The following is a 22,711-nucleotide window of genomic DNA, read 5'->3' as shown; positions in this document are numbered from 1 at the left end:
TAGACAACATTCCATTAGAACTACTGACAGCCTTGGGAGAGCCAGTCCTGACAAAACTCTACCATCTGGTGAGCTAGATGTATGAGACAGGCGAAATACCCTCAGAGTTCAAGAAGAATATAATAATTCCAATCCCAAAGAAAGCAGGTGTTGACAGATGTGAAAATTACCGAACTATCAGTTTAATAAGTCACAGCTGAAAAATACTAACACGAATTCTTTACAGACGAATGGAAAAACTGATAGAAGCCGACCTCGGGGAAGATCAGTTTGGATTCCGTAGAAATGTTGGAACACGTGAGGCAATAATGAGCCTACGACTTATCTTAGAAGAAAGATTAAGGAAAGGCAAACCTACGTTTCTAGCATTTGTAGACTTAGAGAAAGCTTTTGACGATGTTGATTGGAATACTCTCTTTCAAATTCTGAAGGTGGCAGGGGTAAAGGGAGGGAAAGGTTTTTTACAATTTGTACAGAAACCAGATGGCAGTTATAAGAGTCGAAGGGTATGAAAGGGAAGCAGTGGTTGGGAAGGGAGTGAGACAGGGTTGTAGCCTATCCCCGATGCTATTCAATCTGTATATAGAGCAAGCAATAAAGGAAATATAAGAAAAGTATGGAGTAGTAATTAAAATCCATGGAGAAGAAATAAAAACTTTGATGTTCGTCGATGACATTGTAATTCTGTCAGAGACAGCAAAGGACTTGGAAGAGCAGTTGAACGGAGTGGACAGTGTCTTGAACATCAACAAAAGCAAAACTAGGATAATGGAATGTAGTCTAATTAAGTCGGGTGCTGCTGAGGGAATTAGATTAGAAGTGAGACACTTAAAGTAGTAAAGGAGTTTTGCTATTTGGGGAGCAAAATAACTGATGATGGTCGAAGTAGAGAGGATATAAAATGTAGACTGGCAATGGGAAGGAAATCGTTTCTGAAGAAGAGAAATTTGTTAACATCGAGTATAGATTTAAATGTCAGGAAGTCGTTTCTGAAAGTATTTGTGTGGAGTGTAGCCATGTATGGAAGTGAAACGTGGACGATAAATAGTTTAGACAAGAAGAGAATAGAAGCTTTCGAAATGTGGTGCTACAGAAGAATGCTGAAGATTAGATGGGTAGATCACATAACTAATGAGGAGGTACTGAATGGAATTGGGGAGAAGAGGAGCCTGTGGCACAACTTGACTAGAAGAAGGGATCGGTTGGTAGGACATGTTCTGAGAGATCGAGGGATCACCAATTTAGTATTGGAGGGCAGCGTGGAGGGTAAAAATCGTAGAGGGAGACCAAGAGATGAATACACTAAGCAGATTCAGAAGGATGTAGGTTGCAGTACGTACTGGGAGATGAAGAAGCTTGCACAGGATAGAGTAGCATGGAGAGATGCATCAAACCAGTCTCAGGAGTGAAGACCACAACAACAACACATAGTCTCCAAAGGATCTCGATAATTCTGTGGAATGTAGTTTACTCCCTTTTATCGCAGTATCGTATCTGCTATTACCTCTTCACCTGCTTCCTCCTCTCTTTCCATAATATTGTCCTCAAATCTGATTCTCTTTCATAGACTCTCTATGCATTCCTTCCAACATACAGGTTTCCCTTCTTTGCCTAGTTGTAGTCAGTAGTATATTACCAAAGAGGACGTCGTCATCATTAAGGCATTCGAGACCATGGGAAAAAAACAACGGTAGTTGTTTCCCCTTTCTTTCAACTATTCGGAATACCAGCGCAGCAAAGCCATGTTGGCTAACGTTACACGGTGAGAGCAGTCAATCATCGGTACTATTCTCCCTGCAACTACTGAAAGGGCTGCTACCCCTCTTCAGCAACTACGGATAAGTTTGATCTCTGTACAGAATACTTCTTTACCTTTCCTAAAGGTAACAACTGCTCTTTTAACCTAGTTACTTATGTTTATATAGACTTGCAATTGTCCTGTAAATATTCCCACTTAGCCATTTTGCACATTCTATGAGCCTCATTTTATAGCCGTGTGTATTCCCTTCGGCCTGCTTCATTTGCTGAATTCTTATATTTTCTCCTTTCAGCATTTTAATTCGATATCTCTTGTGATAACTAAGGATTTATATTAGGCATTGTCTCTTTAACTATTTGATCTTCTGCCACATTCACTATTATCTGTTCATCTTCAACAGTATTCCTTTCCCCTTCTTGAACCAGTTTATGTGCTTGAGTCAACTTTTACCTCAGGATGCTTTCAACTTACCGAACCCCATTCCCTTAATTTCTATCTTCTTTGCAATTTCGGCAGTTTTAATCCACTATTCAAAATTAATAAATTATGGTCATAGTCCAAACTTGCCGCTGGAAATGTCCCACAGGTTAAAATCTGGCTCCAAAATCTTTTGGAGACCTGGATGGGGTACTATTTTACCTCAGTAGTATATTACCAAAGAGGACGTCGTCATCATTAAGGCATGCAGTAGAATTCGAGACCATGGGAAAAAAATAACGGTAGTTGTTTCCCCTTTCTTTCAACTATTCGTAATACCAGCGCAGCAAAGCCATGTTGGCTAACGTTACACGGAGAGAGCAGTCAATCATCGGTACTATTCTCCCTGCAACTACTGAAAGGGCTGCTACCCCTCTTCAGCAACTACGGATAAGTTTGATCTCTGTACAGATACTCTCCTTTGAGGTTACAGCCATAGTACAGCAGTCTGTATCGCTGAGGTACGCAATCCGTCCTTCTTTGGCAGGGACCGTAATTCCTCTGTAACTCTGTAATGGAAATAGATTTCCAAATCTCATTCCTTCTGCGAAGTAACTCCGAAATTGTGATTACAAGCCACCATTAACTTCAGCATAAAATATTTTCCTATACCAGTGGAATTGAAATTTAAACTTTACGATTGAGTCCCCATTAACAGGGGTAAAACTTCGCCCGTGTCGTACATTACTTTGCGTGACGTTATAGACTGTGGTATATGCATGATGGGACACAGGCCTATTTTGCTGTTGACACAAGACGGTCCAAGGCGGTTAGGTCAAACACAACTTGTGCTATGGCCTTAAAGTCACCTGACATCAATCCTTTGGGTTGATTGAAGAACTTGATCACTGAGATGTACAGTCAAGATTTACAAGCTAATCCGAGGGTGTTTGAAAATATTCGAAAATCACTGCTGACACGAAAGCAATATTTCCTTTCAATGTAAGGACGATAGGTTGATCTACTCCTTCAACTGGTATGAGCTATAGCAACCCAAGAACTACCGCAACCTCCTTCGTTTACCGAAATTTCCCACAGTACCTTCTTTTCAGTAATGTTTATGCTGATTTTCAACTAACAAGTATGAGATTCATGTTTCTCAGTGGTGCGTTGTGCACTGCTGCATCTGCGAAATCTTCCCTCGTTCCAAATTAGTCCATAAGCTAATAATAATTTTTTTATATTTATGTGAGATAATGTTGTGCTACGAAAAACGTTATCCTACAGACCCAGTTGTACATGAGTTACAAAAAGTGCCACGTATATCTGACATTTTTGAAGTATTGTTTACGTAATTGTTCACGAAATTTATTTATTAACCTAATAGAAAATTTCTGTGTTTCAGAAAAATACTTAACTTCACGTAAATATGGCCACGTTGTAGAAATAACTAAATATTTACTATATTATGAATGTGGCAAATTTGAAAACTTCGAAAGTTGTGTTTCGTGATTGTTTGGAACAATCTGTGTTACTGATATTATCCTTGCTTTTTTATATACTTCAAAAGACGCCGTTTTGTTTAAATTGTTCCTTACTGGAAAACAGAAAATCATTGTAAATGTTAGTTAGAACCATAACCGTTTCTAGAGCATACTAGAGGTTTGTATTCTAAAATACAGGAATGAATCCAACCCCTGAGAAAGGAGCGCTTATAGAGAAGTTCCGTTTAGCATAAAAAAGAGGGTCTATCGCAAATCTTCATCGTTGTAACAACGAACAGAAATGTACAGTAAAACACTGCGAAGTGTAAATGTGAAAAAGCTTATGAGTATAAAATTTTATTCATGTTACCATTTTTCTATGAACTTCATGTGGTCAATTTATTATCAGGTTAAATATATCGTGCACTTGCTGTGTTCGTAACTGGAAGTGTGATTCTTACGCAAAAGAAGGAAAGGGGAACAATATGGAGTGTACAGTAATTTACAACATGTAACTTGTTAAAGTACTACTGTATATTTTGTTAAGGTATCTACTGGGTGATGTTTTAGCTCAGTTACCTCAGACTCAGCCGATTGTGTCGCTTTGGACTCAAACTGGCCCTTTTGACATGAAATAAAAATGTCACCAGTCTGCTGTTATCAAAACCCGCTGAATTATACTGGCACCTACTGTTCGAGCATGTTTATCTATTTGTTCAGCTGTAACAATCTGCTGTGTACCTGTGCATTCAGTACGACAATTCATCATCCCATCCTTCTGAAAATGTAATGATTGTGTGACATCGTTGCCCGAGAGGCCACCGTCTGGGGAAGCTCGGACCCCGGGTGCAAGTTTAACTTCAGGTGACACCATACGGGGCGACTTGCGGCTCAGTGATGGTGGGGACAACATGACACTCATTCCACGAGCAGAGATGATCTCCAACCCGGCCGGAAATCGAACCCGGGTCTGCTGCGTGACAGGCAAGCGCGTTACCAATCAGCTTTTTTCTTTTTATTTTTCTTTTTTTCATTTTTTTCATTGTTCATCTTTCTGTTTGGTCGTTGCGGACGTCACATGACATCCGTTCAACTTCTTTCGTTGATCCTTCCACTCAGTTTTTTTTATTACAAAGGCCAATCAGCTCTCTGACCGAACACGCTGAGCTACCGTGCCGGCATATAAATAGGCGAACATCATTCTGAAATCTTACCGCGATAGTTTAGAGAAAAACTCCATGTACTTGTTCAAATAATGCTAAGAGAGTATATATCAAAGAAATTGTTCAAGTAACTTGCGGGAATGTTGTCAGGCGTCGTAGTCAACAACTGTCGATGTTTCAACAGAAACACACCTTGTCATTTTGAGGGGACAACTTGGCAGGTGTGCGATTGTCGACGACGTCACCTAGCAGCTTTCCCGTGGAATTATTTGAACATTGTTTACGTCGGGAGTAACTCAGGTCTCACATTGTCAGTGCTTGGCTGACCCTGCAGGTCTGCTGACCTCAACCCCATTGAGCACCTCCGGGACTCCATTAAGCGAGATGTGTGCATTCTGGACCCAGCTCCGGCCTACCTTCGTCGGTTGTGGGCAGTGGTTGGGCGCTCGAGCATCAGGTGACTTCCCAGCGCTTACGGTGCCCCATGAAACAAGTTGTACGACGCGAGGCAGCCGTCATCAGGGAAAACGGGGGCGCTCCTCACTACTAATTGCATCTGTGTGAGTTGCTTACGAGTGTTGCTATAACTATGTATAAAGTTAATGAAAGGCCTTACGTATGTCGCTTGGAATAGCGCCACACATGCGACGAGGACACTGAAGACAAACTGCGTCATTGCTATTGGGCTCATGGTGTCGTTTAGGTGCCTCACGAACCTGTAATACGAGAAGGAATTCAATGGTTGGCAAGTTTGTCGTATTTATTTGACATCGCTCTTTATACGAAAACAAAATTAACTTCTAAACTGGAAAACCTCTTAATCTAAACGAAATGGTCTACCGCATAGTTTTAATTCGTTTAAAAAGTTGTCTCAAATGTTCCAACACAGTTCCTCTAAAAGTGTACAACTTTTGTTTCTCCAGATATTTTATTTAAGACTAGCTGAGAAACCCGGCATTGCTTGGATAGTTTCTCATAGCTGTGCCCGTGATTTCATACCTGTGGAATTTAATTTTGACTTATAAAGCTACCTTGTATACAACGTCTGAAGCATTATGAGTGGGCTCATGAACGAAGAACTTGTTTGCTTCACTAACATGGGAGGAAGGCACGTTGAGTTAGCAGTGCCAAAAGCGTCTACCACTAAGGCACGCGCTCACAAAACACCGCGTCTGGTCTTCTGCTTTATTTATGGTGATGGTATAACATAAGCTGTCCGGGAATTACAGATGTTTAAAGAGAAATGGTAGAATGTCAGGAATAAGTGGGAATCCTGGTATAAAAGCTCGCTCGCCTCTACCGCTTCATAACTTTCGCTTCTATGATGTTACCTTGGAGAGAAGTAACCTTGAGGCTCCATGGGTGCAGAAAAGATCGTGTTAAAGCTTGATGTACTTGAGCTGTAGCAAGTCTTGCTTCACGATTTTCATTCGATTCTTGATGCTGCAAAGTTATCAGTCTTTTAGCATTTCTGGTGTATTCAGAAAGACACGACAGTTTTCTATTAATTTTATTTGTAAACAAAACAAAAATGAATGTAATCAGTAGGCACCCAAATCTCAAAGCAAATTTAATAAATTCGTTTTCCCTAGCAAAGAATATACATAAAACCGATCCAAAGAAGGAAAGTTGTGTCCTACGTTTTTAATAAATGGTTGGTTCAAATGGCTCTGAGCACTATGCGACTTAACTTCTGAGGTCATCAGTCGCCTAGAACTTAGAACTAATTAAACCTAACTAACCTAAGGACATCACACACATCCATGCCCGAGGCAGGATTCGAACCTGCGACCGTAGCGGTCACGCGGTTCCGGACTGAAGCGCCTTTAACCGCACGGCCACACCGGCCGGCTAAGTTTTTAATACAGAACGCTAAATCAGTAATTCGTTATATCTTAGCCAAGTGAATTCTCTGTTAGCTTGTATTTGTGAAGATACGTCACTGATGAAAACTTCCGAAAGTACATCCGTCACTGAGTTAAAAAACGATAACAATGACATCTATCGGTCCTTTGGTGCACTACTAAGTTAACAGTGGTATCATTTGGTTCTTTGGCGTTTTACACGGTGATGATTTAACATCCAAACTACTTAGCTGAGGAGATGATTTTAGCGGAAAATTTAAATTACGGTCTGACTTTTTCTGTGGTCTTATTTTGATGAAATAAAGCCTATGCGTTGCTCCAGGCTACACTCAAATTACTTGTAAAAATCTCACGAAAATTCTCCTAATAGATTGGAGATTAGCGTATTGAAATAGCCATCTTTTTCCCATTATATGATTTTGATGAAATAACGCCTATCGTTGCTCCAAGGTATCTACGAGTTACCTGAGAAAACTCCACTAAAATTCGTCTAGTAGTTTTGGACATTAGCATATTCAAACACAAAAAGAGACTGACAATATGGTTTTACAGTTTTATTATTAGTATAGGTATAGATGATAATCAAGGAAAACTTATTTTATAACTAATTTAGTAGGCATATTTCTACGTAGTCACCGTTGAATTTCAATACTTATTGTAGTGCTCCGCAAGATTTCCGATGCCTACTGGATTCTCAGTGCCCGCCTACCTGATGAGCCAGTCCTCTTTCAGTTCGTTGTCATTTCCAAGGGATTCTCTGTCAAAAAAGTGTTCAATACGGCGGAAAGATGGTAACCACTCAGGGCCAAGACCGGGCTGTAAGCAACTGGAACAAAATACCTCATCAACGCAGCAGAATGTGGACGAGTGTTGTCTTAACAAAGCACAACGCCCCTGTACAACAATATTCGCTGCTTGTATTGAAAGATGCGGTGTGATCCGTGAACGTTCTTCTGAGAGCAGGCCGTCCGCCGGTACATTTTTGGTCACTCCCGTGAGCACAAGGACGGTGAATAGTGCGTCATTTCGATCCCAAGACACTTTTACCTCTTCAGGTGTTCAAATTTCTTTTGCTTGTGTTTCTTCGTTGGGGGTCGTAAATGATGCTAGTGCATTGACTGGCGCTTTCTTTCTGCACTTAAATGCAAACTATGGTTAACAATGTGGCTCAAAAACTCTTCGCCATCCTTGTCGTACTAAATGAGAAAAGTGAGTGCAGCTCCGATCTTGTGTTTTCTCGGTACATCCGCATGGTACACATCGAGGAACTCACAGGGCACACATTTTTTGTAGCTCCAGTCACCACTAACAGTTTCTTAAAGAACTGTTCTTGAAATTTCGGGCAAGAACAAACTCAATCCGCGAACAGGGAGAATCGGTCTTGTTGAATTTTTACCTCATTCCTTGATTTGAGCGTGTCAGTCGCAACTGAAGATTGACCTACTCTTTGTTAAAGATGAAAATTTGTCCTTCCGCCATTAAGCACGACGAACGATCTTCTAGCTCAAGCCTCCTTCAACACGTTTCCACAAGCGTTCGTTATTTGTACGTAAATTTCGACAGGGAGGACTTTTTTGCATTCAAAAACCATGTTACACTACGATCGTCACATTGTCTGGGATCAATTTTTTCACTCGTTTTAAAATCTCACAAGTAAACAATGAACGACCGTCCGTGCTCGCTGTTAGCGTCATACTGGAGCCATCGAGTGAGAGGGTCTATTTCTCAACGACTGGGGTGGGATGTGGGTTTGTGGTAGCATGAAGGGAAGGGGGAGGTATAAATGCGCAGCTCGACAGATTAAAATATTTTTTTCTTATAATATTACTCTTGTAGAATGGACGTTCAAGCTCAAAGTTAACTTTCACTAGCAGTTTATGTGACGAACAACTTCGGTCCGACTTAGAAATGTCGGAAGCAATTTCACAGATCGTACTTTTCTGATGCCTTTTAATAACTTGACGCAATAAGACCACAGTATTTCATTGTACTCAGTCAGTAAAACTGAAATCAGTCGTTAAACACGTGGTAAAATTCACTGCCTGCAGGTAGCGCTACTGTATTTGAACACGAATGCAGCCTGTGAAATATTCTCAATACTTTGGAAGTGCCAGTCGTGGCCAGAACAGTGATCTGTGTAGTTTTCGATGCGTCATGTCTAAGCACAGTGAATTCGAACGTGGGAAAATTGTTGGTGTTCGTGTGGTGGGCACATCCGTAACAAATGCGGCCGAAGTGGTTGGTGTTTCAAGAGCTATTGTACAGAAGATTTATACCGCATGCAAGAAACGCAGCAAATAATCATCCGCTAAGTCACAACACGGATAAAATTCTGTGTTGAGAGGTCGTGACAGACGGTCATTGAAGAGAATTAAGGCTATAAATGGGGCGATGACAGCTGCAAAAGTCACCGCTGAAGTGCTGGAGCTATAAAAGCAGGACTACGGAGTAATAGAAGAAAGTCATTTGGAGTATTGTTTCACACTGTTCCAACTTCGTACCAAACGTGAAATATGGCTGGAGTTCGGTGATGATTTTGGCCGCCATATCGTGGTATTCCATGTGTCCTATGGTTTCGATGCAAGGTAGCGTTGTTACCGAGGAGTGCGCGACCATTTTGACTGATAAGGTCCATCCCACGAAACAATTAGTGTTCGTTCTGGAACTGCGATGTTATGTTCCAAGCGATAGGGAACCTATTCACACAGCTCACATCGTCCAGACCGGTCGAGTGAGCACGAGGATGAATTATGGCATCTCCCTTGGTCGAAACAGTCACCAGATCTCCATATAATTTAGCCTTTGTTGTCTACTTTTGGAGAGAAGGATGCATGATCCATCCAGCTCCATCAGCGTTAACTGAAATTTTGCAGGAAGAATGGTATAAGATACCTTGAAAACAAGGAAAAAATTATGGGACTGTATTTATCCTTTCGGAGACGTCTGTAAGCTGACCACACTACGACATGGAATACAAAACACTAAATAGTCACAACATTATCACTTTCAGCTTTCCCACTTCTATTAGTATTTATCCCAGTTTCACACGACACTGCCCCATTTTGTAATTCTATTTTCCTACTATGAACTCTGGAGATATTTGCCCGTCTTGCTGTGCAATGCAAGCCAAGTGGCGTTGCTGGATAGACGGCCGACTCACCTTGCTTCTCTCTCAACCTTATCTAGCGTCACACGGAATCATATCACGCAAAGTAATATTAAGAACATATTCATCACACACGCGAGTCCTCAACTGATACCATGGACGAGTACTTCTCTTTATCCTTTGTCTCATACACAGATTGAGACTCACACAGTACTCAGCACGTGGAAGTACTCGTCTCTAATTTCAAGTCCTGCACACGCCGTTTCTTAAATATTTCAGCTTATGGTACACACGCTATTTCTTAAATATTTCAACTTATTGTACACACGCTAGTAATTCAGCTTAACTTAAGCACACGGAAGTATTTCAACTTATTGCTACATGTGGTTTCATTGTGACCGTTGGTCACTTCCGAAGATTACTACAATCCCATTAATACACTCCTGGAAATTGAAATAAGAACACCGTGAATTCATTGTCCCATGAAGGGGAAACTTTATTGACACATTCCTGGGGTCACATACATCACATGATCACACTGACAGAACCACAGGCACATAGACACAGGCAACAGAGCATGCACAATGTCGGCACTAGTACAGTGTATATCCACCTTTCGCAGCAATGCAGGCTGCTATTCTCCCATGGAGACGATCGTAGAGATGCTGGATGTAGTCCTGTGGAACGGCTTGCCATGCCATTTCCACCTGGCGCCTCAGTTGGACCAGCGTTCGTGCTGGACGTGCAGACCGCGTGAGACGACGCTTCATCCAGTCCCAAACATGCTCAATGGGGGACAGATCCGGAGATCTTGCTGGCCAGGGTAGTTGACTTACACCTTCTAGAGCACGTTGGGTGGCACGGGATACATGCGGACGTGCATTGTCCTGTTGGAACAGCAAGTTCCCTTGCCGGTCTAGGAATGGTAGAACGATGGGTTCGATGACGGTTTGGATGTACCGTGCACTATTCAGTGTCCCCTCGACGATCACCAGTGGTGTACGGCCAGTGTAGGAGATCGCTCCCCACACCATGATGCCGGGTGTTGGCCCTGTGTGCCTCGGTCGTATGCAGTCCTGATTGTGGCGCTCACCTGCACGGCGCCAAACACGCATACGACCATCATTGGCACCAAGGCAGAAGCGACTCTCATCGCTGAAGACGACACGTCTCCATTCGTCCCTCCATTCACGCCTGTCGCGACAGCACTGGAGGCGGGCTGCACGATGTTGGGGCGTGAGCGGAAGACGGCCTAACGGTGTGCGGGACCGTAGCCCAGCTTCATGGAGACGGTTGCGAATGGTCCCCGCCGATACCCCAGGAGCAACAGTGTCGCTAATTTGCTGGGAAGTGGCGGTGCGGTCCCCTACGGCACTGCGTAGGATCCTACGGTCTTGGCGTGCATCCGTGCGACGCTGCGGTCCGGTCCCAGGTCGACGGGCACGTGCACCTTCCGCCGACCACTGGCGACAACATCGATGTACTGTGTAGACCTCACGCCCCACGTGTTGAGCAATTCGGCGGTACGTCCACCCGGCCTCCCGCATGCCCACTATACGCCCTCGCTCAAAGTCCGTCAACTGCACATACGGTTCACGTCCACGCTGTCGCGGCATGCTACCAGTGTTAAAGACTGCGATGGAGCTCCGTATGCCACGGCAAACTGGCTGACACTGACTGCGGCGGTGCACAAATGCTGCGCAGCTAGCGCCATTCGACGGCCAACACCGCGGTTCCTGGTGTGTCCGCTGTGCCGTGCGTGTGATCATTGCTTGTACAGCCCTCTCGCAGTGTCCGGAGCAAGTATGGTGGGTCTGACACACCGGTGTCAATGTGTTCTTTTTTCCATTTCCAGGAGTGTATTACCTGCCTGATATTTAATTCTCCTCACAATAGTTCCTGAAATAGAGAAATTATTATTTCAAACTACTCTTAAATATTCCACATGCATACCATGTCTCCACTCTTTTGTCATTACGGAGCACATCTAAAGCAGGTCTTAACAGCACAAGATCCAGCGGCAGAGTGCTGAAAAATGGCCGTTCTCCAGGTCCTCTCACACCTCTGTCGAAGTGGGGGAGCACCTTGCTACCGTATTGGTCAGCCACATTTCAGGCGCTCAAAGCTGAGGTAAATTTCATCTCTTTGGTCCCACCAAAGGTGGCCAAAGGATCGACTCAAAGATGATCATATATTCACATTCACTATCTGCGGTTAGCAGACGACCATACATTCATTCATTTCACAGATCTCACCAAACTGGATGTAGGGATTTACTTTGTGGGATTGCACATGTGATGAATTAAATAAATAAATTGTCATTCTTTCCCACACTGGTATCTGGCTTCGCTGTATTAATTGAAATTGAGTTACTTTTACAAAAAAAAATGTGTTGTTCTGACAAGAATAATGAAGTATGTTGTACCTATTTTCAATGTCAGGCGGTACTGTACCCTTTCAATATGGTACGGAATGACGAGGTTCTCCGCAGAATCGCTGAAGAAAAGGACATATGGAAACACAGATAATAAGAAGGGGCAGGATGAAAGGATATCCTTTAAGATTTAAGACACCCGGGAATTGCTTCCACAGTACTAATAACTGTAGAGAGATTGAGATACTTATCTTTGTGTATAAAATGCAATGTCCCCAAACCCACAGGAATAGGAACCTGAAATCTGCAGAGGGTGATGTTACACTGTAGGCGTCATTTAAGAAGGGACTGTTTTAAAAAATTACAGCACTAAGGGGGTGAAATAGGGGATGAAATGTTTTTTCAAATATGTCACAATTTGAAAGATTTGGAAGCTGGATCTACGAAAATTGGTTTTTGGTTTCTCATTCAAAAATAAAGAAATGTTTCAGCATTTTTGGAAAGTTAACCCCCTTATCGGGCGAATTTTTTTTGGAAATAAATCATTATTAAGGAACTACTAAAGCATTTTTAAAGTTACATCCATGAAAACTGCTATTTGACTTCTCAGTTAGAAATAAACAAATAAAAAATAAATAAATCGCCAGGTGCCGATGGGATTCAAATTCTGTTTTACAGAGAGTACTCTACTGCATTGGCTCCTTACTTAGCTTGCATTTATCGCGAATCTCTTGCCCAACGTAAACTTCCGTGCGACTGGAAAAAAGCGCAGGTGACACCTGTATATAAGAAGGGCAGAAGAACGGATCCTCAAAATTACAGACCAATATCCTTAACATCGGTTTGTTGCAGGATTCTCTAACATATTCTCAGTTTGAATATAATGAATTTCCTTGAGACAGAGAAGTTGCTGTCCATGCATCAGCACGGCTTTAGAAAGCATCGCTCCTGCGAAACGCAACTCGCCCTTTTTTCACATGATATATTGCGAACCATGGATGAAGGGTATCAGACGGATGCCATATTCCTTGACTTCCAGAAAGCGTTTGACTCGGTGCCCCACTGCAGACTCCTAATTAAGGTACGAGCATATGGGATTGTTTCCCAAATATGTGAGTGGCTCAAAGACTTCTTAAGTAATAGAACCCGGTACGTTGTCCTCGATGGTGAGTGTTCATCGCAGGTGAAGGTATCATCTGGAGTGCCCCAGGAAAGTGTGGTGGGTCTGCTGTTATTTTCTATCTACATAAATCATCTTTTGGATTGGGTGGATAGCAATGTGTGGCTGTTTGCTGATGATGCTGTGGTGTACGGGAAGATGTCGTCGTTGAGTGAATGTAGGAGGATACAAGATGACTGGGACAGGATTTATGATTGGTGTAAAGAATGGCCGCTAACTCTAAATATAGATAAATGTAAATTAATGCAGATGAATAGGAAAAAGAGTCCCGTAATGTTTGAATACTCCATCAGTAGCGTAGCGCTTGATACAGTCACGTCGATTAAATATTTGGGCGTAACATTGCAGAGCGATATGAAGTGGGACAAGCATGTAATGGCAGTTGCGGGGAAGGCGGATAGTCGTCTTCGGCTCATTGGTAGAATTTTGGGAAGATGTGGTTCATCTGTAAAGGAGACCGCTTATAAAAGACTAATACGACCTATTCTTGAGTACTGCTCGAGCGTTTGGGATCCATATCAGATCGGGTTGAGGGAAGACATAGAAGCAATTCAGAGGCGGGCTGCTAGATTTGTTACTGGTAGGATAGATCAGCACGCGAGTATTGCGAAAATGCTTCAGGAACTCGGGTGGGAATCTCTGGAGGAAAGGAGGAGTTCTTTTCGTGAATTGCTACTGAGGAAATTTAGAGAACCAGCATTTGAGGCTGACTGCAGCACAATTTTACTGCCGCCAACTTATATTTCGCGGAAAGACCACAAAGATAAGAGAGATTAGGTCTCGCACCGAGGCATATAGGCAGTCATTTTTCCCTCGTTCTGTTTAGGAGTGGAACAGGGAGAGAAGATGCTAGTTGTGGTACGAGATACCCTCCGCCACACACCATATGGAGGAATGCGGAGTATGTATGTAGATGTAGATGTGGAACAAGTATTTCAGTGGTTTCGGAAATTCAACCGCAAAGGGATGAAATGTCTTATGAAAATATTTCATTATGACAGTATTTTTAAAGCTAAATCTATTAAAATTTGATTTTGGCTTCTAGATTAGAAACAAACAATACTTGAATAGACGGAAAATACCTCCACGAAATACATACGTTTCACTGACTTTGGAAATTCAACTCAAGTGTGGGTGAAAAAGGAATTGAATGTTTTTATGGAATTATTTCGTTTTGCAAGCATTTTGAGGCGAAATTTATTAACATTTGTATTTCGTTCCACTACTAGAAATTAAAAAATGTACGCATTTCGCTGGCTTTGGGAATTCAACACCTAAGGGGGAATAATAGGTGGTGAAATGGGTTATGAAAATTTTTCATTATGAGCGCATTTTTAAAGGTAAATCTTTGAAAACTGGTATTTCGCTTATTGGTTAGAAATGAAAAATACATGGTTGACTGTTTTCGGAAACACGGTTCCTAGAACGGTGAAATAGGGCCAGATTGGTTCACTGACTCACCACTGCCCAGCCGAAACTGCTAGAGGTAGAAACTTGAAATTCTGAGAGGGTGTAGATCTTATAATGTCGGCATCGTATACGAAGGGATTGTTCGAAATTCCACTGATAAGGGGATGAAAGACTTTTCCAAAATATGGCGCTATTGAGACAATTTTTCAGCTAGGACGAAAAAATTTTAAATTTGGTTTCTCGGTCATTAATAAAAAAAGTACTTGTTCCGGCATTTTTGGAAATTAAATCACTAAGGCGGTACAACAGTGAGTGAAAGATTTTTTTAAAAATAAAACATTATTAAAAAACTACTAAGCATTTTTAAAATTACGTCTGCGAAAATTAGCTTTTGACTTCCCCGATAGAAATTTAAAAAAATGTTTTTCAGTGCTTTTGGAAATTAAACCGCCTAAGGAAGTGAAACCTGGGATGTAATGTTTTGTGAAATTATACATTATGAGAGACTTTTGAAAGCTAAGTGTATGACTATTTGCATTTGGCATCTCTGTTAGAAACAAACAAAAAAATACCCATTTCACTGGCTTTGGGAATTCAACACGTAAGGGGGAATAATAGGGGGTAAAATGGCTTATGAAAATTTTTCATTATGAGCGCATTTTTAAAGGTAAATCTTTGAAAATTGATATTTGACTTACTGGTTAGAAATGAAAAAAATACATGGTTCACTGTTTCCAGAAACATAGTTCCTAAGAGGGTGAAATAGGGCCAGATCGGTTCACTGACTCACCACTGCCCAGCCGAAACCGCTAAAGGTAGAAAATTGAAATTCTGAGAGGGTGTAGATCTTATAATGTCGGCATCGTATAGGAAGGGATTGTTCGAAATTCCACTGATAAGGGGATGAAAGCCTTTTCGAAAGTATGACACTATTGAGACAATTTTGCACCTATAAAGCATTTTTAAAATTACAGCAACGAAAATTGGTTTTTTACTTCGCTGTTAGAAATTTAAAAAAGTTGTCTGTTTCAGTCCTTTTGGAAATTCAACTCCCTAAGTGAGTGAAATCTGGGATGAAATGTTTTATGACATTATTCATTATGAGAGACTTTTGCATTTGGAATCTCTGTTAGAAATAAGAAAAAATACGCGTTTCTCTGTTTTTGGGAATTCAACCCCTAACGGATGAAAAAGGGGTAAACGTTTTTAAGAAAATATTTCGTGATATTATAAAAAACAAAATCCCAGAAAATTGGTATTTCACTTCTGTGTGAGACATAGAGAAACATGTATTATGGGATAACAGTTTATATGGATATATCACCAAAATCAGATAGAGACTCCGATCACGACGTAGCGGTGATAAAGTTTGAGATTAGTCAGGAAGAAGAAATATGCAAATATGTGGGATACGCAAGTGCTAAGGAACGAAGGTATACGCTTGCAGATCTGTAAGGCTATAGATACTGCAATAAGGAATACCTCAGAAAAATATTTGTTTGATGTGATAGACAAGAGGCAGGAGTCGATAGAGAACGGACAGGCAATCAAGTATTGCAATTAGAATTTAAGATTTTTGGGAGACTTAAGATCAAATAAGGCAGAAGGATAGACAAAAATCTATCAAAATTTCTAAAATCATTGGGGGAAGTGGCAACAAAACGAATATTCATGCTAATGTGCAGAAAGTATGAGCATGGCGACATATCATCAGACTTTCGGAAAAATACCGTAAACACAATTCCGAAGACTGCAGGAGCTGACAGTTGCGAGAATTATCATAGTATCAGGTAAAAAGCTCATGTATTCAAGTTTCTGACTAGAATAATACAGAGTAGAATGGAAAAGAAAATTCAGGATGTATTAGATGACAATCAGTTTGGTTTTAAGAAAGTTAAAGGCACCAGAGAGGCAGTTCTGATGTTACGGATGATAGTGGAAGCAAGACTAAAGGTAAATGAAATCACAGGATTAGTTGACATTCGACAATGTCAAATCACGCAAGATGTTCGAAAATCTGAGTAACATTGAGATAAGCTATAGGGAGAGATGGGTAACATACAGCATGTACAAGAACCGAAAGGAATAATAAGAGCAAGAGAGCAAGAACAGAGTGCTTAGATTAAAAAGGGTGTAAGACAGAGACATTGTCTTTCGCTCCTACTGTTCAATCTATGCATCGAATATGCAATGACGGAAATAAAAGGAAAGTTCAAGGGTGGAATTAAAATTCAGGTGAAAAAATATCAATGATAAATCGCTGCTGACACTGCTATCCTCCGTAGAAGTGAAGAACATTTAGAGAGTTGTTGATCGAAATGAATAGTCTAATGAGTAAAGGATATGGACTGAGAATAAATCTAAGGAAGATGAAAGTAATGAAAAGTACAGAAACGAGAACAGAAAGAAACTTGAGATCAGAATTGATGATCACAAAGGAGATGAAGTTAAAGAATGATGCTACGGCAGTAAAATGACCAATGCCAGACAGAGCAGAGCAGGAGCACTGGCAAAAAGGCCATTCTTGGCCAATAGAAGTCTACTGGCATCAAACATAGGCCTCAATTTGATGATGAAATATCTGAGAATGTACGTTTTGAGCACAACATTGGTAGTGAAACACGGACTGTGTGGAAACTGGTACAGAAGACAGTCGAAGTATTTGACATGTGGTGCTACAGACAAATGTTGAAAATTAGGTTGACTGATGATGTAAGGATTGAGGAGGTTCTGCGCAGCATCAGAGAGGAAAGGAATATAAGGAAAACACTACAAGAAGAAGGGACAGGATGATAGGGCATCAGTAAAGACATCTCAGAATGACATCGATGGTACTAGAGGGAGCTGTAGAGGCTAAAAGTTGAAGAGGAAACAGAGATTGGAATACATCCACCAAATAACTCAGGACGTAGGTTGCAAGTGCTATTCTGAGTTGAAGTGGTTGTTGGCACAGAGGAAGAATACGTGGCGGACCGCATCGAACCAGTCGTAAGACTGTTGACACATACACTCACACACACACACACACACACACACACACAAATATTGCTCTCCCTGTTACTACGCACCGAATATCGCACTAGACTAATTTGAGACCTTTCTGTCGAATGGGAATGTAAAATTCTTCCTTAACAATTCTGTTGTGCCTAACGGAACCCCGGCCAGTGTGGCCGTGCGGTTCTGGCGCTTCAGTCTGGAACCGCGTGCCCGCTACGGTAGCAGGTTCGAATCCTGCCTCGGGCATGGATGTGTGTGATGTTCGTAGGTTAGTTAGGTTTAAGTAGTTCTAAGTTCTAGGGGACTGATGACCACAGATGTTAAGTCCCATAGTGCTCAGAGCCATTTGAACCATTTGAACCTAACGGAACACAAACCAACACTTTCTGAAAAATTTAAATGTTCCAACAGGATTATGCATGTCATGAAAGACGTGATGATTAGTATTTGTTTGTGATGTCTCCATCTACACACTGCAAAAGCCCGCGCGACTAGCCGCGCGGTCTAAAGCGCTACTTCCCTATCGGGAAGGCGCACCGGTGCCGGCACGAATCCGCCCGGCGGATTAGTGTCGTGGTCCGGTGTGCCGGCCAGAATGTGGATGGTTTTTAAGGCTGTTTTCCATCTGCCTTGGCGAATGAGGGCTGGTTCCCCTTATTCCGCCTCAGTCACACTATGTCGGCGATTGCTGCGCAAACACGGTCTCCACGTACACGTACACCATAATTACTGTACCACGCAAACGTTTGGGTGGGGGGGGGGGGCGTTCCACTTGGATGCCGAACGGCACAGTCGCACAGTAACCCTGGGTTCGGGTATGGGTGGGGCGGTGGAATAGGCGGACAGCTGTGGCGTGTTGTGGGGTTGCGAACCACTGAGGGCTGAGGCGGGACCAAGCCTCTCCATTGTTCCTAAGTCCCCGGTTTAATACACAACACACACACCGCAAAAATGACGTTGCAAATATCTGCCGGAAGTCCAGAGAAAATGCACATGATGACTCTTAGAACAGACAGTCGTTATATTGTATAAATTAGTATCTTCATATTGTAATATCTTAAAAATTTATGTATACTGTAATGTAGAGAATTTTCAGTTCGTCGAAGGTATTGTTCGTCCTGGTTTAGATACAATGGGACAGGTTTTGTGGCTGCCGTAAATAAATAAATAATGTGAACATGATGCAACTGAATATACCAAAGTACTCTGTAATAGCCTCTCTTGCTTACACTTACGTTGTAGCTTAACTGCAAGGTGTCAATTCAGGTACTGAGTAGTTACGTAATCTGCGAAATGGCACTATTTTCTTGTCAAATGGTTATACCAAAAGTTTGGGATTAGAAAATTTATTTGTTCAATGGACAAAATAGTTCAATTGGCTCTAAGCACTATGGGACTTAACATCTGAGGTCATCAGTCACCTAGACTACTTAAACCTAAATAACCTAAGGCCATCACACACATCCATGCCCGAGTCAGGATTCGAACCTGCGACCGCAGCAGCAGCGCGGTTCCGTACTGAAGCGCCTAGAACCGTTCGGCCGCAGCGGCCGGAAGTTCGTGGACACATTTCGGTAGCTTATTATGACATTCAATTGTACCAATGATTTGTGCATGTGAAACTTTCGAAGTTGGCCAAGTAGTTCGTGTAAGACGCTACACGCCAAATTCTAGGCCTTTCTCCCTCATATACTTGACGAGCTGTTTTTATAGACAAGATAGGAGCAGGGTAGGGTGCGTAGAGACGTCAGATTTGCTAAAAATTAAAAGGTTACAGTTCACATTATGGTTAGACGTTGAATTTCCCACAGACCGAACGACACCGTCGTTCAATGAGTATGACGAAAGAACAAGCTATTGACATCGAAGGAAGCATTGCTTCATCTACTCCAAGTGATGTGGGAAATGATGGAATGTGTATATAATAATAAGACTGGTATCTGAACCACGCTTATGAAAAATACTAGTCCAGTATCTTAAACCTCTACATTTCTGGCTCATTTCCTTATCTGAATGGATAAATCATTATGGCATTATGGTACACGAACTATTGACTGAGAACAGTGCGTGAAACGGGAGTTTTTTTTTATGAGTATTAGTACTTCCTACTCTGCAACTTCATCATGTCATTGTTACAGGCTATGGTCTATGCTTGTGTTTCCGCACAGTCATTGTGGGACTTGTGCAATAAATACAGCTATAGACTTAGTATCTAAAATCTTCAGCTAGGAAGAATAACTGAATGTTTACGGGATACTTAGAACGGAGTTTCTGTAAAGCTGCACTACATACATATTTTGTATATTCCATAAGTTTCGTTGGTACTAAACATGATTTATTAGCTTCATTGCTCTTAGTATGAAACACACAAATCAAAGTGCCCAATAAGACCCTGAACTCAAGGAATTTTTAACGCTAATTGGTACAGTCATCAGCAGAATATCGCGTATAAGTAAAAACAAGAAGTGAAGGGTTAATCGGAGTCAAAGGAAACATAAAATCAATATGTATCCAACTATTTCTTCATATTTTTAGAGACCAACTGCTTCCAGCATCTTATGTGTGTTTTATGATACTTCTCCACATCATTTTTTCCACAATTGGTGCAGTGTGGTTCACAATGTTGGGTCTAAGAGTCTCGACTTCTGTCAGGCTTCAGATTATTTCATGCGTAATCTTACATATTACACAACATTAACGCTGACAAAACTATTGGCGTCTCATGTTTGATAAAACAGTTGAATCCAACCTACCTGAGGATTTGCTGATGGCTTTCGATACAAAGGCACAGATCGCTGTACATTTTCTCATGAGCAATAGAAGATGTGCTCAGCGATCGGCAAACTTCATCGGCACCGCTGTCGGCGGCCTTTAGCTTCATGATCCTCAGAGCGAGCACCTCCAGTTGTGCGGCTACCAGTATCATGATTGATGCGAACAGACAATCCAAGCCGAAGCTGATCTCGGCCATCCACAAGCTTGTCACACACTGGAGAGTGTAAGACAGCTTGTAGAAGGCAGTGTTGTTATCCCACAGATGCTGTGCGAAGGGCAAGCGCCTCTCGCCTGGGTGGGCAATGAGTGGCATCGGGAACCAAATGAGGCCTTGCGATGCCATGAAGAGCAGCATGCCCAACGTGAGGCGGGTCGCTTGCCTACGCGACCTCTGGACGATCTTCTCGAGCGCAGGATCTCTGGAGCAGGGCTCGCTTTGAACCAACATCAGCGAGTCGACGCGCCGGACCAACGAGTTGTACAGCCGCCGGTCTCTTGTGAAAAAGGCCAGTTTGACGGTGCCACTGAAAAGGGTGAAGGTGTTGGTCAGGACCAGGGTTGTGGCCTCTAGGTCTCGCCAGCTGAAGGAGACGGACACCGAAGCTTCCACGAAGTTCCAGACGCCCAGAGCGAAAACGAAGATGACGTACAGTTCGTAAAGGGGGAAACTACCCAACGGCCACACTCCGTAGAGCCACAGGTGACGTATGTTCAGCTTGAGGACCGATCGTCCGCTGGACGACCAGGAGAAGGGCGTCTCCATATCCACTCGCCGTCCACTGTGCATTGAATTGATTTTAAGAATCTACTGCACAGCACCCAACTGCTGCGTCTTCAACTTGTTTGAGTTCGGTGCAAGCCTTGGAGTAAATAAGCACTGACTGAACCGCCTGTTTACCGACAAAACTAAGGAGTGCGGAGTGCGAAACGCAAATGAAAACTCAGATCACTCCCTCTCCTAATCCAGCCGACTTGAAAGAGGCCTGTATATATATATGACGGCGAGTGGCACAATTACAGAATTAGATATGAGATTTAAATTATCCAGCAGGACGGGGGCATTCTGTACCTGACTTATTTATTTTACTCCATTTTTACCCTTTCCTGAGTTGCATAACATAAACAAACGTAGCACGACAGTGGAAATAAGTAATGGGAGCTTCCCAGCATCATTTGTTTCATTTATAAAACGATAAATCGACGCATTTGAAAACGCATCTCCCTTTTCGGTTACTTACACTTCCACCTATTTTTTTTTTCTGCGAGATAGAACCTAATGAATAAGATGTATGTCTCAAGTACATAAAGAAAATGTAATAATAAAATACACACAGCAGTATTACGTCTAAAAATTAGCTCCTCTCTTTTTTCTTGAAGTTCGAGGCTGCGAAAAATTTCACGATTCAAAGTATTGGCCCCCACTGACCACTACTGTCTCCCATCTTTCGGGCAACATACGAATCCCGTGGTGGAGTAACTGGGAGTCTTTTGAGGAGATCCGCGAATCGATCCTATTTTGCATTTATTCATATGACCCGAAGTGCTGGTCAAGCGGGCCGTGTGTCATTGACGAAAAAGTCACTAGTCAGAGGGAGAAATACCTGGAGAATTTGGGGGGGTTGGAGGGGAGGAGTAGGACTTTCCATTTCAACGTTTCCAAGTTCATAGTTTCCTAATATGTTTTGATCGGTTTTGTGGCACGGGCAAGCACTGTCATGCTGCAAAGTCACCTTTTGATGCATATCACTCAAAATCACCGTTCTTGAAGCGTTTAAACCATTCTCTGCCCCTTATTTCACTAATAGGTGCTTCACCATAGCTCTCTTTCATCACCAAGCTGGTGTTAGATGTCAAAATCACCGTTCCTGAAGCGTTGAAACCATTCTCCGTCCCTTCTTTCACTAATAGGTGGATCACCATAGCTCAGCCACAGATTTCCTCATGCTGAAGCAGAAAATTAAAACTTCCCGCAAACTGGACTCGTAAGTTGATATATTCAATAGAGAGTAACTTTATGATGCAATCAAAAATATTGACTAATATTTTGGTGGCGTTTTGTTTACAAATTCCTAAGCGTATTGTATGAGACGACCTACGACCTGCACCACCACTTGGCGCTACTGCTATCTATTGCAAAACGGCGGAAGCAGAGTTATAGGTTTAATATTTGAAGATCTTGCA

The 22,711-nt window shown here is 42.1% G+C and overlaps 1 protein-coding gene across 1 annotated transcript in view; it reads right to left on the bottom strand.

The window, feature by feature from the left end:
• Nucleotides 1–21,293, bottom strand: part of LOC126204127 (odorant receptor Or2-like) — a 58,485-nt gene extending 37,192 nt beyond the window's left edge. The window contains exons 1-2 of the mRNA XM_049938541.1: nucleotides 20,509–21,293; nucleotides 5,440–5,539 (exon numbers count right to left, since the gene is read on the bottom strand). Of these exons, the coding sequence (XP_049794498.1) occupies nucleotides 5,440–5,539; nucleotides 20,509–21,293 (885 nt within the window). The remainder of the gene's footprint in view (nucleotides 1–5,439; nucleotides 5,540–20,508) is intronic.
• Nucleotides 21,294–22,711: the final 1,418 nt, after the last annotated feature.

Source organism: Schistocerca nitens, chromosome 9 (assembly GCF_023898315.1).
Source record: "Schistocerca nitens isolate TAMUIC-IGC-003100 chromosome 9, iqSchNite1.1, whole genome shotgun sequence".
Lineage (NCBI taxonomy): Eukaryota > Metazoa > Arthropoda > Insecta > Orthoptera > Acrididae > Schistocerca > Schistocerca nitens.
The sequence above is the reverse complement of the archived record's forward strand: the minus strand, read 5'-3'. Positions and strand labels throughout refer to the sequence as shown.